This window comes from Myxocyprinus asiaticus, chromosome 44 (assembly GCF_019703515.2).
Source record: "Myxocyprinus asiaticus isolate MX2 ecotype Aquarium Trade chromosome 44, UBuf_Myxa_2, whole genome shotgun sequence".
Lineage (NCBI taxonomy): Eukaryota > Metazoa > Chordata > Actinopteri > Cypriniformes > Catostomidae > Myxocyprinus > Myxocyprinus asiaticus.
In genome coordinates, this window is record NC_059387.1 from 18,134,065 (window position 1) to 18,156,747 (window position 22,683).

Here is a 22,683-nt window from a genome sequence, read left to right on the forward strand (position 1 = left end):
CCATATAGCACATACTAAACATTTGTTCACAAGACTTTTGAGAACTGGATCTTGTAGCCTAGAGTTTTTGCTACAAAATGTTGTGAAAACCATCCTGATCACTCATTCATACAAAACATAATAGTCATTTAACTTTTGTAAGACACTTTTAGTGTTAGAAAGGCCATATGTGAGGAGGAGTGGATGATCATGAATATTGATGTGATTCACTCCTGAGGAGACAAAGACCCCTTCCCTGAGAGAGAATGAATGTGAGGAGACTTAATGATTGAATGGCCTTATTTCAGTGACTTAAAATGTTTGTTTTTTCAAAAAACCACGCATAAACATTATTTTCTCAAAAATACAAACATGTACATACATGTTGTTCACATATTATTGAAGCCCAGTTTGTGCTGAATACAGTGTTATCAAACTTTAACCATTAATATGTTTATAAGCAACTGAAAAAAGCACAAATGTCAAGGCATGTCAAAACTTCTCCAGGGCCCAAAACACCCTCAGACCCCAGAGGGTTAAAGAAGCATGCTAAAACACAGGATGCTCTTTTGACTTTAACTGGCATTATAAGCACCCTGAATTGAAAAGCAAACATGAGCTGATGTATGGTTTCCAATTAGCCTGTTTGTCAGTTTGCTTAAAAATGCAGCATGATGTAGTGTTGATGCACTCAAGAACTCTTTATCCAGAGAAATTGCATACATAGGTTAGGATTCCACTGTATCTTGACATAATGTTGACTGGGTGGCACATACTGTATATGCATGTGTCTTTGTGAGTGTATTCTTACGTGACTGGTTTCTTGCACAGTTCATGGAACTCCTAGCAGGCACAGTTTTTGAGGCTGAAGAAATATAAATCTGCTCTACGTTGTTATGGGTAAATACTGTAAGCTTCAAAAGATTATAGTCTAAACCAGGGTTTACAAACTGAGGCTGCACACAAGCACTGTGGCTATCCCCGGAGGGGTGTAGAAGTATTGTGTGCATACATACACTTATACACACACACGCTCTCATTGAATGGCAGGCGAGGCAACAAATGCAATATAATAGCTCTTCCTTTTAGCCAGATTATGCCTGCTTATGATACTAAAGTTGTTGTTTACAAAGGTCATGGTTTCAGCATGGGGGGATTTACAGCGTCCATATTGTCATCTCACAGTGCTTTATAACTGTGAATAATATCTGCAGTATTTATGCTGGGTGTGAGAATTCCCTAGTAAGTCAGGATAACTGTGTGTGTGTGTGTAAGAGAGAGAGAGAGAGCATATTAAGTAGAATTGTCCCCAAAAGTGGAGATTTTGGAGACATTTGGGGATGTCCTCAATTGAAAAATGGATTCAAATATTAAGAAATAAATATATATATATATATTGTCTTTTAAAGGAACCGTTCACCCAAAAATGAAAATTCTGTCATTATTTACTCTCCCTAATGTTGCTCCAAACCCTTGTGACTTTTTTTAAAATATAAAAATGTAAAAAAAAAAAAGACACCTTTAAAGATTGATATGCATATTTTCTTTTCTTTTCTTTTTTATTATTATTATTTTTCCATAATGACAGTGAACGGTGACTGGTTTTGGATAACATCAAACCTCATCGCGTATCGTTACCAAACTTCAGTGTTTAGCTAATTGCAATACAATGAGCTTTATATAAAAAACAATAGAAATCTAATGTGTGTCTCTGTTTAGATAGCCAAGTAAATGTTGTGTGGATAAAAGTGTAGCATGTATGGGCTGGTTTTGCATTTTTGCCATATTGTTTCACAGCTAATTCAAAGGGTCGCTGCTGTTCATTTACTTTTATAACTATTACTTCATCCTGGCATGTCTAATGCATTTGATGTTAATTAGCCTCTGGAGTTCTTCTGGGAGCTCTAGACTTTGATAATGATCTCATTTTAGCTTTAATGTTGCTTAGAATTTGTTTGGTTTATTTCTAAAAAGAGCTGATAAGGTAAAATCCATCTAGGGTTTCAGCTTAAAGGAATAGTTCATCCAGTGAAAATTCTGTCATGTATTCACTGTCATGTCGTTTTAAACCAGTATGACTTTCTCATACTGATTTTATGCGGAACACAATAGGACATTTTTTATGAATATCTTGGTCCATCTTGTCAGTACAATGGCAGTTGATTGTAACTCACTTTTAAAGGTTAAAAAAGGACCTAAATGTATCATAAAAGTAGTCCATTTGTCTTATGCGTTATATTCCAAGTCTTCAGTAGGCATACAATAGATCTTGGTGAAAAAAATAAAAACTAAATATAAGTCACCCATTGCTGTTCATGAGAGCTGTAAGAGAAGCTTGTTAATTTCTGGGTGAACTACTCCTTTAAATATTGCCATCTTATATCTCACATTTAGTGATATTACTGTCTTTTGCCCTGTTATTTATGCTGATAGACATTTAAGATGACCTTTAGAGAAATCCTGTATTACACATGGTTATGGCAGAAGACTGATCCCATGGGGTTTGCTGGACCTTGTGGGTTAAGTGATGCAACATCCAAAACATAAATCAGCCCAGCAACCAGTTCTCTTGACCTGAAGGTCATTGTTTCATTAACTTGCTTCCACTGAATTTTCCATCCATATCTTCCCACCAAATACAGACGTTGCTCTGGTGCCTGTTAGCACACATACACACACATTTTCTTTATTGCTTATACCTTATTGATTCTTTAAATGGTAATATTCTAACCGATCTACTGCAACCATAAATCCTGGCTGTCTTAAGCAGCAGCTACATTCTTTCTCATTTTGATTGACAGCCCCATGCCCCTGGTTTACCCTCGTTCTGGTGTCAGATCTCTAGCAGGGGGAATTGAATGAACAGAAGCCTGCTCGCAGTAGTGCGGTCCATCCACAGAGAAGTGAAGCTTTACCTCGCCTCATGCCGCTAATGCTGTGGGTGGGTAAACAGTGTCAGTGCCTCACTTTCACAAGATTATCAGATAAAGAATGGGAAGGATGATACACAAGCGGGATCAGATAACACCCCACTTCTCAAGCATCATTTCTTTCCTCCCTTGCTAAGAGAAAGAATCCACATCTTCTGTGAAAACAGTAATAGAAGGTGGCAGCTACCTGTGACTGAACTGAGAGAGAGAAAGAGAGACAGAGAGAGAGAGGCCCTGTTTAAACCTGGTGTTAAGATCCATCTCAAGTGATCTGATCACATGTGGTCAGGCGAGACAGATCGTCGTTTACACCTGGTAGTAACATGCGACTCAAATGCATCTCCTGTGACCACTTGTGATCGTATTTCATGTCTACATACATTACTCACCATGTGAGTGTGGTACTGTATACAAATAAAAAAATTAAAGAGTGTGAAAAATACTTCTATAATATAATATAATAAATAAATAATTACATGATATGCCAATTAATACATCAAATTAATCGTGCATATAAATATTTATTAAGAAATGCCCTCAAACAAAATAATTTGATATAAATTGTTTGAATAACTATAAATAATGAATATACTATATATTCATATATACATATATTAATTCAGATAATTAAAATACATTAATAAACCAGCATTTTTAGTTTGCTGTGTCAAGTTAAACATAGTTTGAAACTTAGAAAAACTAATCTCGATATCCCAGCTTCCAGAATTGCATGCCGTCCAGCTGTGTTTGAATGCAAAAACACATTCTCTTTTTGTGCTGTTGCTTGTGGCTTGTTGCCTGTACAGCTGTGTGTTGCCTATACAGATGGAGTTTTACTTTCTGCCCCCTGCTGAAAATAGCTGGTACTTCAAGGATGAATTGCTCTCATGGTAGTATTATTCCTTATTACAGTCGGGGGACATGAATAATTGCTAATAATAATTAATTAATGATTAATAATTTAAAAAACTTAACACATTATTTTTATATAATTAATCACAATGTATGATTATCGACAACCTTAATAATATAATATATTAGATGAGTTGATTTCCTGATGTGTTAGTGCAATATGTGTTCAATATTTTCAGAGACGTACTAGAACGGATTAGCATTTAAATTGGAAATGCAATGTGGTCAAATGCATTGATGAATACCTCCGAATGTGATTTGACTAACAGATGGTATCAATAACAAAACGAGAATCAGTTTTATTTTCATGGTAATGGTTTAGCAATCCTTTATGTTGCTATTGGAAAAGCTGACCTCTGTATGCTTTATTTTTTGAGGAGTAACGAAATATTCTGAGTTCAATATAAGTTAAGCTAAATCGACAGCATTTGTGGCATAATGTTAATTACCACAAAAAATAATTTCAACTCATCCCTCCTTTTTTTAAAAAAAAAAAAAAAAAAAAAAGCAAAAATGGAGGTTACAGTGAGGCACTTACAATGTTAGTGAATGAGGCCAACTTTTGGAGGGTTTTAAGGCAGAAATGTGAAGCTTATAATTTTATAAAAGCACTTACATTAATTCTTCTGTTAAAACTCATGTATTATTTGAGTTGTACTGTTGTTTAAATCATTATTTTTATAGTAATTTTAGAGTGTCTTGACATTACATCGTTATGGCAACAAAGTTGTAAAATTGGATATAACTATTACACAGAAAAGGTTAGCGTCACACATAACTTCCCCTAGTGGCCACTTGGGGGTCACTAGGTGGCTGGACTTCTATTTTGAAATTTGATTTTGCCGTTCTTGCCTTGTCTTAGGTTGCATTAAAATAAGGGAGCATCGTTGCTCACTTTGTTCCTGAAACGTCGTCATGTCTTCTGAAGTCTCTCAAGTCGTTAGGTGATGAGCACAAGTGTAAAATGATGAAGTCCAAGCCTTATTTTCTCTTTAAAAGAAATGTTGTCTTTCATTCATAATTACCATGAAAGTGAAACAACCTTTTAAATATTTGAGTTGTTAAAGAAGGTTTAAAATACATTCCAATATGTATTTTTTCTTTATCTATGCCATTTATCTGTTATTATAAAACTGTACATTTGAATATCTTCAACAAAAATGAACGATAGTTTCAATTATACAGCGATGGTGCTGATTAATAACAGCTGCACTTGATTGCTTGAGCTCGTTAACGTGTCGCAGGTGATTGAGTCATAATTGTCCCAATGTTCAGTGGATCAGTGCCCTTACTAGTGCCTGAATTAGTGTTCACAATATAATGATTCATGACATAGGGAGCTAGGGAGCTGATTGAGACACAGGGTTAGTTCCTTTTCCCTTCCTAATTGTTTCCTGGTGTTTCTAGTTTGTTTCATTTAGTTCTGTGTATAAATAGCCCTTGTGTTCTCCCTGTCTTTTGTATTGTTAATTGTATTGAGTTGCGTGTGATGAGTCTAAGTCTTGTTTCTTTTGTGGTTTCCTTTTGCTCTGGACTATTTTATATATAATAAAGAAGATTCTGCAATTGGGTTCTACAACCTTCACTTGCAAGTCTATCTCCGTTACAGAATGCAAGACCGTACCATGAACCCAGCAGAACAAATTGGCCAAATTTGACAGGGATCCATGTCTGTAGTGGAATTCAGCTTGGAATTTTGGAGGTTTGCATCTCAGATTATAATGCCGGAAAGGGCACTTAGAATATTCTGGTTGGGACTTAAAAAATCTTTAAGGTAGTCAGTGCCACTGGATTGTGATTCCCTGCCACTGAGGGAGTTTATTACCAATATCTTGCAGGCAGACCAGCAGCTCCCCCAGAGGCACCCTATTCTCTCTCACCAGAGGTGGCGGGCTCTAAGAGGAAGAGGAGGAGAGAAGAAAAAAGACCCCTTCTTCAGTGGTCCCAGAGATTTTGATGACAGAGGCCCCTCTGGTCTCAGCCTTGGTGTTCACAACCTCAGTGGTCTCAACCTCGATGGTCCAAACATCAGTGGTCCCAGCTTTGGTGGTCCCAGTGGTCTCAGCTTCAGCGGTCCTGACCTCACTGCCCGAGTCCTCGGCTGCCCTACGGCTCTCCATGACTCCGCCCCCTGAGTCTACGGCTCCTGCTGCTCCGCCCCCTGAGTATCCGGCTCCTGCGGCTCTGCCCCCTGAGTGTCCACCTCCTGTGGCTCCGCCCCCTGGGTCTCTAACTTCAGCAGCTCTACCCTGGTCGCCTGGACCGCCCTGGTCTCAGAGCCCTCCGCCAGCTCCGTCCTGGTCTCCTTGTCAGCCCTGGTCTCCAGGCCCTCCACCAGCTCCACCCTGGTCTCTGGGCCCTCCGCCAGCTCCGCCCTGGTCTCCTGGCCCTCCTCCTGGTCCCTCTGCTCTGCCCTGGTCCACCACCTGCTCCATTCTCATCTCCTGGCTGTCTGCCTGGTCCATCTGCTCAACCCCGGTCCCCTGGTCATCCGCCTGGTAATCCCTGGTCTCCTGGCCATCCACCCTAGTCTCCTGGATGCCTGCCAGACCCACCCTTGTCTCTTGGCTGCTCGCTGGACCGCCCTGGTCTCCTGGCCACCCACAGAATACTCCTGTGGTCTCCTCTCTTTGCTTGCCCCAGCTTGCTCAATTTTTTTTTCTTGTTGTTTTCCTCTTGTGTTGGGCATCAGGAGCCACCTATTAAAGGGGTAACTCTGTCACAAATAACTTCCCCTAGTGGCCAGTAGGGGTTGATAGTTGGCTGGACTTCTATTTTTTAATTTGATTTCCCTGTTCTTGCCTTGTCTTAGTTCCTTTTCCCTTCCTAATTGTTTCCAGGTGTTTCTAGATTGTTTCATTTAGTTCTGTGTATATATTGCCCTTGTGTTCTCCCTGTCTTTTGTCTTGCAATGTTAATTGTATTGAGTTGCCTGTGGTGAGTCTTAGTCTTGTTTCTTTTGTGGTTTCCTTTTGCTCTGGATTATTTAGTCTTCAATAAAGAAAATTCTACAATTGGGTTCCTAAACCTTCACTCGTAAGACTATCTCTGTTACAGTTAGTAAGGGATTTGATTACACTAAAATCATGTTTACACACATATTGTTTATGTCTTGTGGCTATACTTTTGAAATAGTGAGTATTTTAATGTTTATGGATTGCCTCCCTTTCACTTCCATTGTAAGTGTCTCACTGTAACCCAGATTTTTGCTCTTTTTTTTTTTAAAGAAAAGGAGGGGCAAGTCAAAATTAGTTTTGTGGTAATCAACATTGTCACAAATGCTGTCGATTGAGCTTAACTTGTATTGAACCAGGGAATATTCCTTTAAACTAGAAACACTTTCAAAGTGTGGCTGGATTCAGTTTGAAAGCAAGAAGGCTCATTTTGAATGTAATTGGCAGAAACCAGAACCCACACTATTCCTCTCTTTGATCAGACTTATCTTCATTCTGCCTGCGAAAATCATTTGATATGTAGATTCTCTCTTACTCAACCTTTCTACCCCTACCCCTAGTTCTGTAATGTAATGTAATCTGTCACTTCTCTCTCTCTCTCTCTCTCTCTCTCTCTCTCTCTCTCTCTCTCTTCCCCTATGTTGCTTGTGTGATTTTGCTGGTTCAAAGCCTTGTCTAAATTCTCAGCGTAGATTTTTGAGTAGCATGTGTAATGTGTAAAATGTTAAGCAAAGTGAAGTGATATGCACGATCATCCCCATTTTTAAAGTGCGGGCTTTCCTGGATCTACCTTAGCCTGTTAGGCAGTTGAAGGTAGCTTAATGTGATTTATTTAAATAGGATATCTTCCTGGATCAACATCGTTGTTGGTCCTGGTATAACATCCCTTAAAACCAATCAGATTTTAGAGTTTTATTTAGGCACAGGGTTATGATTATACTACAAGACAAAGTGACAAATTGTGTATTTTTCTTGTCTTTCCTAATGTCTGAGTTGCTGTGTACCCTACAGTCTCAATCTGCCATGTACAGTGTCCATGTTCCAGAAAAGGAATGAATATGTCATAAGAGTGATGGGTGTCCTCTGAAAACTGAACACAGTGACCCATATAAGTGCCCACAGGAGGATAGAAATGACAGAGAGACAAAACAAGCAGTTTCTCAATCCACAAATCAATTAGTCAACCCTGTAAAGGTACCTGAGGTTTTCAATCTAATCCTCTCTAATCAGCAAGTGTGCAGAGTGGTGTTTTATGTGTGTGTGTTTATATGTGTGTGTTTATGTGTGTGTAATTACCAATTACAAACTTACAATTACCAATTACAAACTGGTAATTACAAGGGTATTATGCTATAAATGTGTTTATGAGGACATTTCTAGTGTCCCTATAATTCAAATCGCTTAAAAAATATACTAAACAATGTTTTTTTTTGAAAATGTAAAAATACAGAAAGTTTTTTTGTGAGGGTTAGGTTTAGGGATAGGGTTAGGGGATAGAATCTATAGTTCGTACAGTATAAAAATCATTATGTCTATGGGGAGTCCTCATAAGGATAGCCGTACCAACGTGTGTGTGTGTCTTTGCTTTAAGGAGTCTGCTTCACAAAGTGTCAGTTCTGTAAATGTCACCATCTGTCCACAGTGTGAATATCAGTGTAAACAGAGAGATCGCACAGGAGAATGTTCATAATGTAAAGTGCAAAAATTGTACCTTGAGGGTGCCATAGCTTGTCACTGGGGCAGTACCGTCTACCTGTCAGTCGAAAAGTATTTGTACCTTATCTCTCCTTAAAGGATCAGAGGTGGGTAGAAACGCACTACATTTACTCCGTTACATTTACTTGAGTAACTTTATGGAAAAAATTTACTTTTATGAGTATGTTTTAAGGTGGGTACTTTTCACTCTTACTCAAGTAAATTTCTGATGAAAATGTTTTACTTTTACTTCGTTACAAAGGGTAGCGTTCCTGTCGTTACATTACTGGTTTTAATTTAATAAGTGTTAATAAATGCGTAATTTATTGAGATTTTTGAAGGGGACTCTCACGACAGCAGAACTTCACAGCTGCACGCTGTCACTCGAGTCGCGTTCAACACTACAGCAGCAAGCGCGCAAAACAAACATTTCTTCACTCCACACAAAGCCTTCATTTTACACCAAGACAAGGATATATTTCAAGATTAAAATTGCAGCTGCAACTTAAGAAAACACGATGAGGTAAGTTTTAAAGATTGTGATAATGTGGGCTTGTCTGTGTCATGGTGATACTCATTCAATTTCAGTGAGAATCTGTAATTGTGGGCTCTTATGACCTCAGTTTCTAAGTTTGCATTTTTATATCAGCACTGCAACATATCAGTACCTACTGTATAAATCCTTGTAAACATCTGCGTGAAGTGCAAATGTTTGCCCAGCCGATTGTGGTTGTGACCATTTCTGCACGTGCAAGGTTGGCACACGAACAGCGTTTGACAGATGCGGGCGGCTTTGTCTTATGGACAACAAGCTTCCAAACATGGAGAAAAGGTGCAATTTACCCTTAGTGTACAGAACTAACTATCTAAATGACCGTCACTGAACTAAATTGACGCAGGGCGTAAAAAGCTGTGAAATAATGACAGAAAGCATGAATAAAGAATGATGTTGCTTCAGTGTATAATTAAACATTATATATATCTTGGGACTGTGTGACATTGTTCACGTTTTTCACTGTAATAATTACTAGAAAAAGGTTTACAAACTTCTCTTCTAATTGACAGATTCGTCCAAATCTGAGAAACATCCTTAAAGTGATAGTTCAGCCTTTAATTAATATTCTGTCATCATTTCCCTGTCCTCATGTTCTTCCAACCCTGTGAAACTTTCTGTATTCTGTAGAACCCAAAAGATGTTAGACAGAATGTTAGAGACTGACAGTCTCCATCACCATTCCCTTTCAAAATATGGAGGGGGTAAAAAAACATGCAGTGAAAGTAAATGATGATTAACGTTAGCATTCTGTCTAACATCTCCTTCATAGAATGCAAGTGAATGGGTACCAAAACTTTGAAGCTCAGAAAGCACATAAAGGCATCATAAAAGGAATTCAAATGACACTGGTTCATTCTGTCTTCAGAAGGGATCCGATAAGTGTGGGTGAGAAACAGATCAATATTTTAACCCTTTTTTACTAATAAATCTCCACTTTCACATTCTTCTTCTTGTGTTTCTGGTGATTCAATTCTTTGTGCATATCGTCACCTACTGGGCAGGGAGGAGAATTAATAGGGAAAAAGGACTTTAAATATTATAAAGTTATATATATTTATCTGTTTCTCACCCACACCTATCATATTGATTCTAAAAATAACTGTAGTCATATGAATTACTTTTATGCTGCCTCTATGTGCTTTTTGGAGCTTCAAAGTTCTGGTCATCATTCACCTGCATTGTATGGACCAACAGAGCTGAGATATCTATCTAAAAATATTCATTTGTGTTCTGCAGAAGAAAGACAGTCATACACATCTGTGATGGCATGAGGGTGAGAAAATGAGAGCATTTTTTTTTTTTTTTTTTTTTTTGGTGAACTATTACTTTAATTTGATGCATGGAAGAAAGAAGTCATATGGGTTTAGAATAACATGGTGGTGAATGATGACAATATCCATTATTAACAATAATATTAATAATAGTTTTATTATTATTATTATTATAATTATTATTAATCATTCTGTAATGCATGTTAAATGTGTATCATGTACTGGAATATTGGAAAGCAAACATCCATTATATTATATGTGAAGTAACTAGTTACTCACTACTTGAGTATTCTTTTTATTGGGTACTTTCTTACTCTTACTCGAGTAATTTTTAACATTATTACTTTTACTTCTACTTGAGTAATACTTTTTTTTTAAAGTAATTGTACTTTTACTTGAGTAAAGTTTATGGCTACTCTACCCACCTCTGTAAAAGATACATATTATTTAGTACCTTAAGGTGTAAAGAGGTACCGTGTTGTATTTTTTAATATATATATATATATATATATATATATATATATATATATATATATATATATATATATATATATATATATATATTAAACATTTATTGAATCTATGAAACATATTTTATTGATCAGTCAAAGTTGATTTTACATTGAATGGTTCAGTTCATCTAGCACAGGACAATATGTATGGTTATTGGTTATCTGAATTTTGTCTGAAATTGCTGTTTTTACATTACATCTTATTTTATTTTTCCAGATCCTGACTTTAAAGACATAGGAGTACCTAAACCTCTTCCCTGTGGGTTTTATTCATTCTTCTATAAGCATCTTCCTTATGAATATATCTAATGGCTTTCCATTTCCTTATTACGCTCTAATCTGTCATTTTATGTGGCCTCCACTGCAGTTTGTGAATTTGAGATGGGAGGACCCGAAGGCATCATTGAATCACAGCAGATCATCAAAGATGGCAAAGCCTCACAAACAGAGGCAGTGGACTGCAAGTGGTACATTCGTGCCCCTCCTCGTTCCAAGGTCAGTCCCCTGCAGTCAGTTCTGTCCCGACTTCCCCCACTCTGCTTAATAACACCACAGTTGTTTCCCTGTTAAAGTTCTTTTACCCAGCCTACAACATTACTGACATATGACAGCTTGTATCTGCCTTAAGCAGTGCACTAACAGCCTAACACACTTGGCTTCCTGTTTTGCAATCGTTTGCATTATGTGGCTATTGAAAAACATCTTAGGGCAGATTTGTATGCAGCTAGGTGGAATTCAGTTGAAAATAAAAATATGGCAGCTCTTGGGTGCATGATATACAGCACACTGAAAAAATATTATTTTCTTCCCTGCTGAAAAGGCTAGTATTGCTGGTCACCAGCTTATGTTGTGTTTTGTGTGCTGGTCCGTAACATGGGATGCTGGTGTTTTGGTATCTCCACCAGGCCTTTAAACTAGCTTAACCCGCTTCATCAGAAAGACCATGCTAGGCAACCAGTTTCACCAGCTAGATTTTGCTGGTGAAAAGCATGGCTGTGCTGGTCTACCTGCTAGACCAGCACCTAACCAGCATAAACAAGCTTAGACCAGCATGGGAATTGCAAGCTGGTTAAGCTGGTCTTTTAAGCAGGGATTTATCTGTGTTTATGTCTCGTTGTCACGTTTATGTGTTTTGTTCTTGTTCTCATGTCTTTTATTTTCAAGTTTAGTTCCTGTTCAGGTCATGTGGTGTCATGTCATGTGATTTCCTGTTCCCTCATGTGATCTTGTCATGTGTTTCCACTGTTCATGTGTCTTGTTTTCATTGGTTCATTGTTTGATTACTTTGTTATTAGTCTTGTCTTTTCATTGGTTAAAGTTCATTTAGTCTAGTTATCTTGTTTAAAGTTTAGTCTTGTGATTGGTTGTCTTATTTACTTGTAACCATGTCCTTGTATTTAAGCCCTCTTGTTTACCATTGTCTGGTGTGAGGTATTGTGAATGTAACCTTGCTGTTTTGTTCAAGTCAAGCCAAGCCAAGCCAAGCCAAGCCAAGCCAAGTCTAGTTTTATGTCAAGTCTAGTTTTATGTCAAGTTTTATTGGATTTATGGTTTTTGGATTTCACTCATGTAAATAAACTGCACCTGGGTTCTACACTTCGTCATCTTCATCATCTCTTCGTCTGCCTGGTGCCAGCATTGTTACACGCGTTTTCTATTAAAACATTTCTAAACATTTTTTTAAACAAGATACATTTACTTGAGAGGCAAAATTGTGTAAGATGATATTACTCGGGCCATGTCCACACTAATACGTTTAAGGCTGAAAACTCAGTTTTTAGTTTCCTAACGTCGTTTTCTAAAGTATGTGGTTATGGAGAGAGTTTTAGAAAGTCTTTGTTTTCGGTGGAGGAAAACACCATTCTAGTGTGGATGACAGGTGTAAATTAATGCATTTTTAAAGAAAACATATTAGTGTAGACGTGGCCTCAGAGAATATATCTTGAATTTAGGGTAACACCCTATAATAAGGGTACATGAATAATCATGAAATAATATCTGAATGAATACTTACTTAAGCATTAATTAATGATGAGTTAATCATGGCGTAATCAAGAACTAATGAAGAGCTAACCTTAACTACGACTGGAGTTGTGTGGATTCATGCACGAAAAACAGTCACCTTAATTACATGTTAGTAAATGTTTGATAGTTAATGCATTAATTAACATTTGGGAGTAAACTACCAAAATGTTACATTTAAATTTTAATGTTACATAAAATGTTAAATCAAACAGGTTTTATAAGAAATAATATGAAGTACTTAAACCTTGAATTAAATGCACATATTTTAATATTGTCATAATTTATAAAGAAATAACTTTTGCTGTCTGCAGTTTTGCCACAAACATCATAAGATGACACAGGATTATTCTGCCATTATTTACATGGATCGTCCTTATCAAACATTAATTATTGCCACCAATAATTTGATCTCAAATTGTTTTGCGTGATTCTCCGTCCCTTTCCCTTCATACCCTTACCCTACCACACTGTGTGCCCAACCACTCAGCTTACTCACCATCCAGACACATGCCATGACCACATCTCCACTCTCACTTCATAACAAACCATCAAATTATGCTGAATGTTATGTGTTTTAATTGGAATGAATACTAAGTGTAGTACATGTGTAGTTGATAGTAAGTTTACAATGAAGTCATGACATGATGCTGCATTTAGGGCTGGGCGGTTTTTCAGATTTTTCGAATTTGCGTTTTGAAAAACGATTTTGTATTTTTTTTAAATCGAGAAATCGAGATTTTGCAAAAAATTATTGCAAACGCTATAGTTCGATACGTTGTAAATCCACCAAAGTCTGAATAAGGAAGAGTAAAAGAATTCATATCACTTGTCTTAATGCTGCTCCCAATCTGATCAGCTGCCCGTGTGTCGCATGCTCCAAATTAACGTGACAGATTACCAACTGTATTTGTGTAATTAGTGGAAATAAATATGAAGTGTTGTGTTGACATTCAGCTGTTGGTTGATAGTCAGTTGCCAGTGTGTTATTAAGAGAAGCATCAAATGTGAGTCCAGTCTGAGGCTAATAAAGTGCAGTGCTGATATATGTTGACCGTGAGAGATCAAGAGTTCAAAAGTCTGATTGCTTGGGGGAAGAAACTGTCATGAAGTCGGCTGATGCGGGTCCTGATGCTGCGATACTGCCTGCCTGATGGTAGCAGTGAGAGCAGCCCATGGCTTGGGTGGCTGGAGTCTCTGATGATCCTCCGAGCTTTTTTCACACACCGCCTGGTATAGATGTCCTGGAGGGAGGGAAGCTCACCTCTGAAGATGTGTCTGGCAGTTCGCACCACCCTTTGCAGGGCTTTGCGTTTGAAGGCAGTGCTGTTGCCGTACCAGGCAGTGATGCAGCCAGTGTGTCAGAGTGTGCACCTCCTCTCTGTAGGCTGTTTCATCATTGTCAGTGATCAGATATATCACGTCATTGGAGCTATGTGTTGCCACACAGTCATATGTGTACAGGGAATACAGGAGCGGGCTGAGAACACAGCCCTGCATGGATCCAGTGTTGAGGGTCAGTGATGAGGAGATGTTGCTGCCCATTCTAACCACCTGGTGTCTGCTTGACAGGAAGTCCAGGATCCAGCTGCACAGCGAGCTGCTTAAGCCCAGAGCTTCACATCAAGCTTGGAGGGCACTATGGTGTTGAATGCTGAGCTCTAATCTACAAACAGCATTCTCACATATGTGTTCCTTTTTCTAGGTGGGGGAGAACAGTGTGTAGTGTATGTAGCATCTGGACCAATCAGACACACAATTATTAATTATTTAATTAATAATCCAACAGATGTCTCAAGACCGTAACAAGCAAAGGTCCAAGAAGGCCCAAGCAGACTCTGAGATGTCTGCTCTCCCACTGATCATTATCAGCTTTTACTCCCCCTTGCTGACACTGGTCCAGCAACTAGTGGACCTCAGAGACATTCCAGGTGGGGGAAGGTAGCCACATGCAAAAGCAAAGGAATGTGGGGAGAGTAACTCACTCCATTCCCCCATAGGAAAGACACATAAAGCCCATAAAACAGACTTTTCTTCATTAATTTATAGACAAACTGTTCTATAAATGAACATGCATATCGCCAGGACATTGTGTGTGATTATTACTGTCTTGTATAGTGTCTTTTGTACTGTTTACCGTTTTATGCATGCTTTATGACAGAACCACTAGATAATGTAAAATTATTGGTATCATGCTTACTATCAAATTAATCCTTGTGTGACGCCCTGCACATTGGTGTATATCACCTCCTTATAGTATGCATTTTATGCTTGTTATATTAATCAGAGCATAAAGGGGCACAAACTGCCAGCTTACCCCAGTCATGCAAATGAGTCAGCTTCCAAACAAAGGAACTTTTCCCGCTGTAAAATTGCACCTTTCTCATTGGTCAAGCCAAACTCGAGAGAAGTGACCTCCCTCAGGAGTTAAAGGGCACTGTCGGAGTGACCTCCCTCACTCTTCCTTCTTCTCCTGGTTGCTGTTCATGTGGGACTGGAAACACCCGGTCCGACCGCGAGGTCGCGGGCCGGCAGACCTCAACACATCAAGCCATGTGTAACTTCCTCGACCATAACAGAGTCAAACTAACACCGCAAGTTCATCATCATTTCATCATTCAACGCGGAAGAAATTGATTGCAACTTCAACACCATCGACTCAAGGAACCATCAAGACTTTCTCCTGAGACTGCATCCGGGTGCTTTCTCAACAGCCAAGGCATTGCAAGTATCGTCCAATTTACTAACTAAACAGAGGTTTAGTATAAGTTGTGAACCCCTTTGTTAACAAAGGTGCTTTGAAGTAAGAAACTCTTTTCATAGCTTCATTCCCCTGTTCTGTTCCGGTTTCATTCACTTTCACTTTTCCATTTCCCATGTATGTGTGATTTGTGTGTATGTGTTTGTTTAGATTAGTTATGTGTTCGTGATTTAGTTAAATAAAGCTTTTGTGTACATTCTTGTGAGTTGATTCTGGTCTGCTTGTAAATCAACGTCAATTTAACGATTTGATCACAGCTACATGCTAAGAAAGAGTTATTTTTCTGTGGCCATGAAAAATATCCTTTCTGAGAGTTGATAGACGATCAATACTGAGTGTTCGCTGGACAAACAGATTAATTGATTGTAATATTAATTCAGCTACATCAAGTTAATTCTATTAACTGATCCAAATATTTATAATTAATTATAACGAGTTATGATTCATTATTAATATTTCCCTTTTGAGATAATTTGCTACATGTAAGTGCAATGGCATCATCAGTGGAGCGGTTGTTGCGGTAAGCAAACTGCAGTGAGTCCAGTGAGGCAGGCAGCACAAAGCAGATGTAATCTCTGATTAGCCTGTCAAAGCATTTGACAGCGGGTCAGAGCAACAGGACGCCAGTCATTTAAGCAAGTGATTTTGAGTTGCTTTGGTACAGGCACAATGGTGGATATTTTAAAGCATGTCGGGACCACAGACAGGGAGAAGGAAAGGTTGAAAATGTCCGTAAAAACACCCACCAGTTGGTTTGTGCACGCTCTGATGACATGACCCCGAATGCCGTCTGGACCCATGGCTTTATGGATATTCACCCATCGGAAGGATCGGGTTACATCTGTTACAGAGACGGAGAGTGAACTAACCTCTGTATCTTCAGCCACGAGAGCTCTATCCACGAGGGCAGTGTTATTTCCCTCGAAATGAGCATAAAAATATTAAGCTCATCCGGGAGAGAGGCAGCAGTGTTCACGGCAGAGTTTTTATTCCCTTTGAAGTCTGTGATGATATTAATTCCCTGCCACATGCTTCTAGAGTCGATGTTGAAGTGTCCTTCAATCTTGTCCCTGTACTGGCGTTTGGCTGCTCTGATAGTTTTGCAGAGGGCATAACTAGCTTGTTTATGCTCTTCCGCGTTCCCGGAATTAAAAGCAGAGGTCTGCGCATTATGTGCCGCACGATCATCGCTATTAATCCATGGTTTCTGGTTAGGGTAGATCCATATCATTTTGGTCGGCACTACATCATCTATGAACTTCGTGATTAAACACATTACGGTATCAGCAAAGACCTCGATGTCATCATCAGAGGCGAACCAGAACATCTCCCAGTCCACATGATCAAAACAGTCCTGTAGCATAGAATCTGGTTGGTCTGACCAGCAATGGATCATTCTGAGGGAAGGTGCTTCCTGTTTCAGTTTTTGCCTGTAAGCAGGCAGAAGGAGAATGGAAGAGTGGTCCGATTTGCCAAAAGGTGGGTGGGGGAAGGATTTGTAGCCATCCAGGAAGGGAGAGTAGCAATGGTCCAAAACCTGGTCCCCTCATGTGTTGCAGCTGATGAGTTGGAAGTATTTTGGTGCGATTGACTTGAAGTTGTCTTTGTTAAAGTCCCCGGTCACTATGGGGGATGTACACAGCTGTGATAATGTCCGCTGTGAATTCCCTTGGTAGCCAGAATGGTCGACATAGAAGCATGAGAAATTCCAGATCAGGAGAGCAGAAAGACTTGATAGAATGTACGTTCCTCTGATCACCTCCTCTGCTTTTACATGAGAGGTCTTTCACTCTGTCCACTTGGTGCGCGGAGAACCCCATGGGTTCGATGGCTGAGTCTGGAATCTCTGCAGACATTGGGCAAGTTTCTGTAAGGCTGATAATGCAGCAGTCCCTCATCTCTCATTGGAAAGAGATCTGTGCTCTCAGCTCGCAGAGCTTGTTGTCCAGAGACTGAACATTTGCCAGGAGAATGCTGGGAGGTGGGGGTTGATTTGCACGACGTCTTAGTCTGACGAGAACGCCAGTTCTCCTTCCCCTTTTCTGGCTATGTTTCTGCGGCTGGGCAGCCCAGACAAAGGGCTCCGCTGTCGTGTTTGAAAACTGCGGGTCTGCATTAAGGAATTTAAAGTCCGGTTTTAGGTGTGCTATTGAAGAACCAATGTCCAAAAATGTTTGTCTATCATAGACAATAAGGCAGACGACATCCAAGATGAAAAACACAAGAATTGTAGACAAAACAAACAAAAAACTGCAATATTGGGTCAGAGCTCGCAGCGCAGCAGCCATACTCGGAGCCATCTTGAAGCTAAACTATAGCTTCATTTCAAATCATGGAGAGGCTATATATGGGAGAATCAAACATCCGCCACTCCTTTTGCCATTATGATTCAGATAGATTGCTAATTATTGCTTTGTTCTGTGATGTGTTTCAAGTGTACTGCATCTATAGCCAACATTTGGCAAGTGATCATTTTGACAAACTTTGCTAGTTGAATTGTAATGAAAAAAATTCTTTCATTTTGCTGCGATGCTCGGCATGAACCGCAAGAGGGCACGTTTTTATCTGCAGGGGTTTATGAATATACACACAAATTGTTTGATATACAATGAGTACTTTCTAGATAAACTTGGCTTAGATAAAATGAATACCTACACTGGCTAATAATTATTTTGCAGTTTTCTTATTCTATTATTTCTGAACATCTGTTTTTTTTTTATTTATTTTTTTATTTATTTTAAATTTACGCTCTGTTGACAACTTCCCCATGTGCATTTGGTGCATTTATACATTTTTCTTGCACACCTTTGTTTCCTATAATGAAAAGAACTTACGTCCATAAGTTTAATATAAATCAAGATTTAATTTTTTTGCCATACAAGTTCTTGATAAGTGTATGAGTAGTTAATAATGAGTTACTAATGGAGCCCGACTGATATGGGATTTTTGAGACTGATACGATACCGATTTTAGAGGGGGAAAATTCACTGATTACCAATATGGTGGCCGATATAGTAAATTTTTGAGCTGGAATGAAAACAGACCTGCTCCAATTTTGTACTGATATGACTATAAAAATGTACTCAGAAGGCTGCTTTCTTAAACAAATATTTTTATCAAAGAATATTTGACATTATTATAATACATTGTCAGCATTGGAAAAAGTACAATATTTCCCTCTGAAATGCAGCAGAGTGAAAGTATAAAGTAATAGAAAATGCCATGGTAATACTCAAGTAAAGTACAAGTACCTCTAAATTGTATTAAAGTACAGTTCCCTATCTGTCACTCACTCGACGTTGTGTCAATGTAGTGACACTAGGGGTCACACTTGGGAGCCCGAGACACCTCTGGTCTTTGATAAAAGGCCAATGAAAATTGGCGAGTGGTATTTGCATGCCACTCCCCCGGACATACGGGTATAAAAGGAGCTGGTATGCAATCACTCATTCAGATTTTCTCTTCGGAGCCGAACAGTCATGCTCACTGAGCTGAATACTACTGTTCATACACCTCTGCTGGATCTGACGGCGCATTTCAGCGGCTTCTCCCCCCTCTGCACTGGTGCACTGCAGAGAATGCCCCTGGGCGCTTCGGCAGAAATAAAAGAGTATATTTCTCTAAAAGAGTATATTTCTCTAAAAGAGCGGCACACATGGAACGTCTTTTTAAAGACGCATCTTTTTAAAGATGCTTTTCCCGATTGTGTGTTATTCCTGGTTGCGCTTGTTATCTCTCGCCTTCTGATGGTCACGATCATTGTCTTTCGTGTCTGGGCACTGCTCACGCCGAGACAGCGTTCGTGGATGGTCATGTTCTCATTGCGAGAATATGTCCATGGCAACGTTGGGGTCACGGCTCGCCTTCGTAAGAAAGTGAGCCACCCCAGAGGCTCCCGCCTCGGTCCTTTTACCCATGGGTATGAGGCCAGCGCGGCTAGCACTGGGGGGCGATTTGGGGACCCCAATGGGACCACCTCTGCCGGGTATCCCCCCGTGGACCTTCCATTCCCCAGCACGCTCGTCTGCCCCGATCGGGCTTCCGGATGAGTCTGATGGCTCGTCTCACGGCGAGTTCGACCTCTTATTCGGAGCCCGCGAAAGTGACGAGCTCTCGAGCGCAGCATCGGAGAGCGGGCTCATCCAGTTGGAAGCCTCAGCTGGGCTCCTCCCTTCGGGGTCGATTGCCCAGTCACAGGCTGACGCGGAGATGACGACATGCTTTCCCGGGCAGCCGTGAGCGTCAGCTAGAGTGGAACTCACTGCTCTTACCTGAACCCTCGCGGCTCGGTGATTGGTTCCTGGGCTCGCGGTGCCACTCAAAGCCACGCCCCGCCCCCATTCCTTTCTTCCCGGAAGTGCATGAAGAGCTGACAAGGTCGCAGGAGGCACTTTTTACTGCCCGGTCCCAATCTTTTCAGCTTCCGCGCCCTCACTACCCTCGATGGTGGGGCGGCCAAGGGCTATTCGGCAATCCCCCGGTGGATAAAGGCGCTCGCGGTGCACCTATGCCCACAGATCGCCGCCACCTGGAGCGGATGCCCAAAGCCCCCATCCAAGGCCTGTAGGTTTATGTTGTTTCTGACGGCCAAGGTCTACGATGCCACTGGACAAGCCGCCTCCGCCCTGCACGCCATGGCTCTCCTGCAAGTCCGCCAAGGCGCTAAAGGAACTGCACGAGGGTAGTTCCACCCCTGGATTGATGTAGGAACTGAGCTCGGCAATCGACCTTGCTCTCCGAGCGACGGAGGTCACGGTGCGGTCTCTCGGGCAGACGATGGCCACACTAGTGATCCAGGAGCGCCACCTTTGGCTCAACCTGGTCGAGATGGGTGAGGCTGACAAGACACGATTCCTTGTTGCCCCCATTTCCCAGGCGGGCCTATTCGGTGACACCGTCGAGGACTTTGCCCAGCAGTTCTCAATGGTAGAGCAGTAGATGGATGCTAGCCGGCATGTCCTGCCCCGGCGCAGCTCAAGATCCCGCACCCCGTCTACTCATCGCCAAGGGCGTTCCCCTGCGGTGACTGCACCGTCTCTGCCGCAGCCCGCCCCTTCGGCCTGGCCTCGGCGTGTAGCCCACCGCAGGAAGCAGACGCCACCCGTCTCTTGGCCGCCCAGAACCCGTGAAAGGCTTCAAAGCTCCCTTGAGATGGGCGACCCAGGGACAACAAAACCTGCTGCTCTGGAGCTGGAAAGCAGATCTCCATCTTTTTGTTACCTTTTGCATTTAATTGCGCTGCATGCCCAAGTGGCCGCAGTACTCAAGAGCTCAGCAAGAGCGGTTTCCTTGTTCCCTGGGTCACGTATCAGGTGTGGACGGCCGTCATCACGACCACCGTCCACTACTCTATTTGGCAGGTTTGGCACTCCAGCGGCGGTCTCCCGCCCTTGAGCACCCAGCTGCGGCACAAATCCCTGATGTGACAGTCTCCACGGGTCACTTCCTCCCCCGTCCCAGGCTGTTCCGGGGGTGGTCTCAAGGAGCCAGGTAAGTGCTTCGATGTCCTTAGACTCAGCACAGCCACAACGTGGTGTGGCACCTCGAGCTCCACCCCGCCGCGAGGCCCCACCTGCCAGTACGTCCGATGACATTGTCCCTTTGGTCCCCCTTGCGCGGAACTTGGACGCGTGGCTTGCGCTTTCCAATCCGTCGCGAGGGCTGGTCCGGACCGTCCGACTCGGCTGCGTGATTCACTTCGCCGGGCATCCGCCCAGGTTCAGCGGTGTCCACTTCACCTTGGTGAAAGACGAAAACGCTGCTACCTTGCGCGGAGATCGCTACCCTCCTACAGAAGGGCGCGATAGAACCTGTCCCTCCAGCCGAGATGAAGAAGGGGTTTTTCAGCCCCTACTTTATCGTACCGAAAAAAGGCGGTGGGTTGAGGCCAATCTTGGACCTGTGAGTTCTGAACTAGGCTTTACACAGACTCCCGTTCAAGATGCTGACGCAAAAACGCATTCTGGCGAGCGTCCGGCATCAAGATTGGTTCGCGGCGGTAGACCTGAAGGATGCGTACTTCCATGTCTCGATCCTTCCTCGACACAGACCCTTCCTGTGGTTTGCGTCTGAGAGTCAGGCGTATCGGTACAAAGTCCTCCCTTTCGGCCTGTCCCTGTCTCCTTGCGTCTTTACGAAGGTCGCAGAGGCTGCCCTTGCCCCGTTAAGAGAGGTGGGCATTCGTGTTCTCAACTATCTTGACGACTGGCTAATCCTAGCTCATTCTCGAGACGTGCGCACACAGGGACCTGGTGCTCTCACACCTCAGCCGACTAGGGCTTCGGGTCAACTAGGAAAAGAGCAAGCTCCTCCTGGTTCAGAGCATCTCTTTTCTCAGTTTGGAGTTGGACTCAGTCTCCTTGACGGCGCACCTTACGAACGAGCGTGCCCAATTGGTGCTGGCCTGTTTGAAGGCATTCAAACAGAAAACAGCGGTTCCACTGAAACTTTTTCAGAGGCTCCTGGGGCATATGGCATCCTCGGCAGTGGCCACCCCGCTCGGGTTGATGCATATGAGGCCGCTTCAGCACTGGCTCCAGACTCGAGTCCTGAGATGGGCATGGCGCCACGGGATATGTCGCGTGGTCATCACGCCGGTCTGTCACCGTCTTTTCAGCCCTTGGACCGACCTCTCGTTTCTACTGGCAGGTGTTCCTCTAGAACTGGTCCCCAGGCACGTCGTGGTCACGACAGATGCCTCAAACGGGCTGGGGCGCTGTTTGCAACAGGCATGCAGCCGCCGGCCTCTGGACGGGTCCGCGACTGCATTGGCACATCAACTGCCTTGAGTTGTTGGCAATTCTGCTCGCCCTGCGGAGGTTTTGGCCATTGATCCAGGGCAAGCATGTGTTAGTTCAGACAGACAACACGACAACGGGAGCATATGTCAACCGCCAAGGCGGTTTGCGCTCTCGTTTTATGTCACAACTCACCTGCCGTCTCCTCCTCTGGAGTCAGCAGCGCTTCAAGTCGCTGCAAGCCACTCACATCCCGGGCAACCTCAACACTACAGCGGACATGCTGTCACAACAGGTTACCCTCAGGGGAGAGTGGAGACTCCACCCTCAGGTGGTCCAGCTGATTTGGAGTCT

General features: G+C 41.9%; 1 protein-coding gene across 4 annotated transcripts in view; it reads left to right on the forward strand.

Annotated features, from left to right (window-relative positions):
• The window catches only part of LOC127434305 (neuropilin and tolloid-like protein 1), a 200,729-nt gene that overhangs the window by 97,995 nt on the left and 80,051 nt on the right, over positions 1–22,683 (forward strand). For 3 of the 4 annotated variants that reach the window (XM_051686948.1, XM_051686950.1, XM_051686951.1), the window contains exons 5-6: positions 11,027–11,068; positions 11,177–11,304. The exons of the other annotated variant lie outside the window; for it this stretch is intronic. In XM_051686948.1, coding sequence (XP_051542908.1) covers positions 11,027–11,068; positions 11,177–11,304 — 170 coding nt within the window. The remainder of the gene's footprint in view (positions 1–11,026; positions 11,069–11,176; positions 11,305–22,683) is intronic. 4 annotated transcript variants of the gene reach the window in all.